The sequence below is a fragment of the Mastomys coucha genome, unplaced genomic scaffold, assembly GCF_008632895.1.
Source record: "Mastomys coucha isolate ucsf_1 unplaced genomic scaffold, UCSF_Mcou_1 pScaffold16, whole genome shotgun sequence".
Lineage (NCBI taxonomy): Eukaryota > Metazoa > Chordata > Mammalia > Rodentia > Muridae > Mastomys > Mastomys coucha.
The window spans coordinates 8,961,615-8,963,976 of record NW_022196898.1 but is presented as its reverse complement, the minus strand read 5'-3'; the positions used below and the strand labels follow the sequence as shown (position 1 = coordinate 8,963,976).

Genomic DNA, 2,362 nt, shown 5'->3' with positions numbered 1-2,362 from the left:
AAAAAAAAAAAAAAAAAAAAGATTCTAAGAGCTGGAGGATAGGGAAATGCTGATTAGCACAGGGCTAATGCACTCAGGAACTCACAGTAGCTGGGGTTACCTGCATGAGAGCAAGCTAGCCTCGTTTGGACAGATTTGATGGATAATTTCTAGGCCACAGCCCTTACTGAAGAGTTACTGGCAACCGACAGTTGCTAGGGAAGGCTTCTGAGGATATGGCAATTGGTAGAACTCCCATTTGCTAATAGATGGCCTCATACCTTTACATATACAGATAGCACTAAACGGACTTAGAAGGGTATTTTTAAAAAGACACAAAGTTGGAGGGGGAATATAAGGATAATTGGATGTGGAGACAGAGGGTGGATATGATATTTCATTGCATGTGTGTAAAATTCAAGAAAAAATTGTGTTTTTTTAAACTGTAAGCCCCTTTAAATTAACCTTTTTGTTAGCTTAATATATAAGCTGCTCAGCATCTTTATCTTCTGCGAGCCTTAGTGATCTCTCTATATATGTAGCAGTATATCCTACATATGTATGAAACAATATAATGTATGAAGCAACATAAGCAAAGAGGTAAAGGTCTGCAGAGTGCCACACAGAGAATCACTTTCCTCTGTGCTATTTCTTACTTACCAGCTTGGAATTGGTGACTGGCTTATTTCTTAAGGCTGGAGGTCTATAAGCTGTTGCAACTTTAGGCTCCTCACTAGGCACTTCACTTGGAACTGCTTGGTACATTATCGTTTTTGCTGGAAATATTCCATCCAAAAATGGCTGCCAAGAAACCTGCCATAATTCTCCATTTGATGGCACATCATACTTATGCAAGAGAGAGCCAGTATAATGCCAAATCTTATACCCATTATTAACACGTAACCTAGGAGCACATGTGGCTGTTAAGATATGCTCACCATCTGGGCACCAGGCAAAATATGTAGAATCAGAAGCCACTGGCTTAGAAATAAGCTTGTAGTTTTTAACATCCCATACTTCCATTTGTCCTCGAAGATTTCCAAATCCAGCCAATACTAATATATGTCCATGAGGGCTATAGAAGGCTGCATTGCGAGGACCAGTCCCAAAGTCAAACACAGGATCACACTTAAGGTTGAAAACTGTTGCTTTCGCGGGCATAAAACCATAAACAGCACAAAACTCAGTAGAGCTAGAATTCCAAACTACATCATAAATTGGGCCATTTTTTGCTGGAAAAAGAACAAAAGATACATACAAATCAGCAGTTTCAAAGAAAGCCTCCAGCAGGTTCTAGTGGCATGGGTCCCTCACTCTCACACTATACAGTTTGTATTTTTACCTTTTCCAACCTATTATGTTAAAATTTAGGGCTCAGTTTTATTTCCAATTGTTTAATTATTAATTTCACTTGTTTTCTGGTAGACTGAACTCTTCTATATCAGTCTCATTTTTCTTTGCAGTTATTAACTAGCCATTAGAGTAACTTGAGAAATTAAGAAAGCTGACACTTCTTTGCTCATACACTTCTTACTTGCTTTGTTATTTTTTGATTTTTTTTTTCCTGAGGGAGCAGTTGGAAAAGGGTCTCTTGTAATTTGAGCTAGCCTTGAACTTGCTATATAAGTGAAGATAATCTTGAATCTCTGATTCTTGGCCTCCATCTTCCAGATGTTAGGATTACAGGTATTCATTACTATTCTCAACTCCTGTCGGCTTAATTATTTTTCTTCTTACCTTTTAATATAGAAATCTATAATATTTATGCATTACAAATTTATCATTTTTCTTAACATTTTGTTTTGCTTAGAAAAATCTTTGTTTTTTAATTCCAAGATTATAAAAAAGTTTTCAGTTTTTCTGTTTTAATGTTCCTTTGAAATTTTATATATAATTTTGAAGAACAACTGGAATTTATTTTGGTAAGAAAAAATAACACATTTATGTTCCAAATGACTAGCCAATTTTTTAAGAACCACAAATTGAAGTCAATATTTTCTTCACTGTTAAGTGATAATTTTATCTACAAGTATATAGATCTATTTCTCAATATTTCTATTTTGACAGACATTACATTTTCATAAACCAGATCCAAATACTCTTAATTAAACTGTTTTTTATTTATTTATTTATTTATTTATTTAATGTATGTGAGTACACTGTAGCTGTCTTCAGACACACCAGAAGAGGGCATCTGATCTCATTATGGGTGGTTGTGAGCCACCATGTGGTTGCTGGGATTTGAACTCAGGACCTCTGGAAGAGCAGTCAGTGCTCTTAACTGCTGAGCCATCTCTCCAGCCCTTAATTAAACTGTTTTACATTTAGTATCTCTTAGTATCAGAATTTCACATGTTTTAACAGTTTTCAAAATATTCTTGTG

The 2,362-nt window shown here is 35.3% G+C and overlaps 1 protein-coding gene across 1 annotated transcript in view; it reads right to left on the bottom strand.

The window, feature by feature from the left end:
- Eif2a (eukaryotic translation initiation factor 2A) overlaps nucleotides 1-2,362 on the bottom strand; it is a 29,143-nt gene that overhangs the window by 6,629 nt on the left and 20,152 nt on the right. The window contains exon 10 of the mRNA XM_031373902.1: nucleotides 640-1,211. Coding sequence (XP_031229762.1) covers nucleotides 640-1,211 — 572 coding nt within the window. The remainder of the gene's footprint in view (nucleotides 1-639; nucleotides 1,212-2,362) is intronic.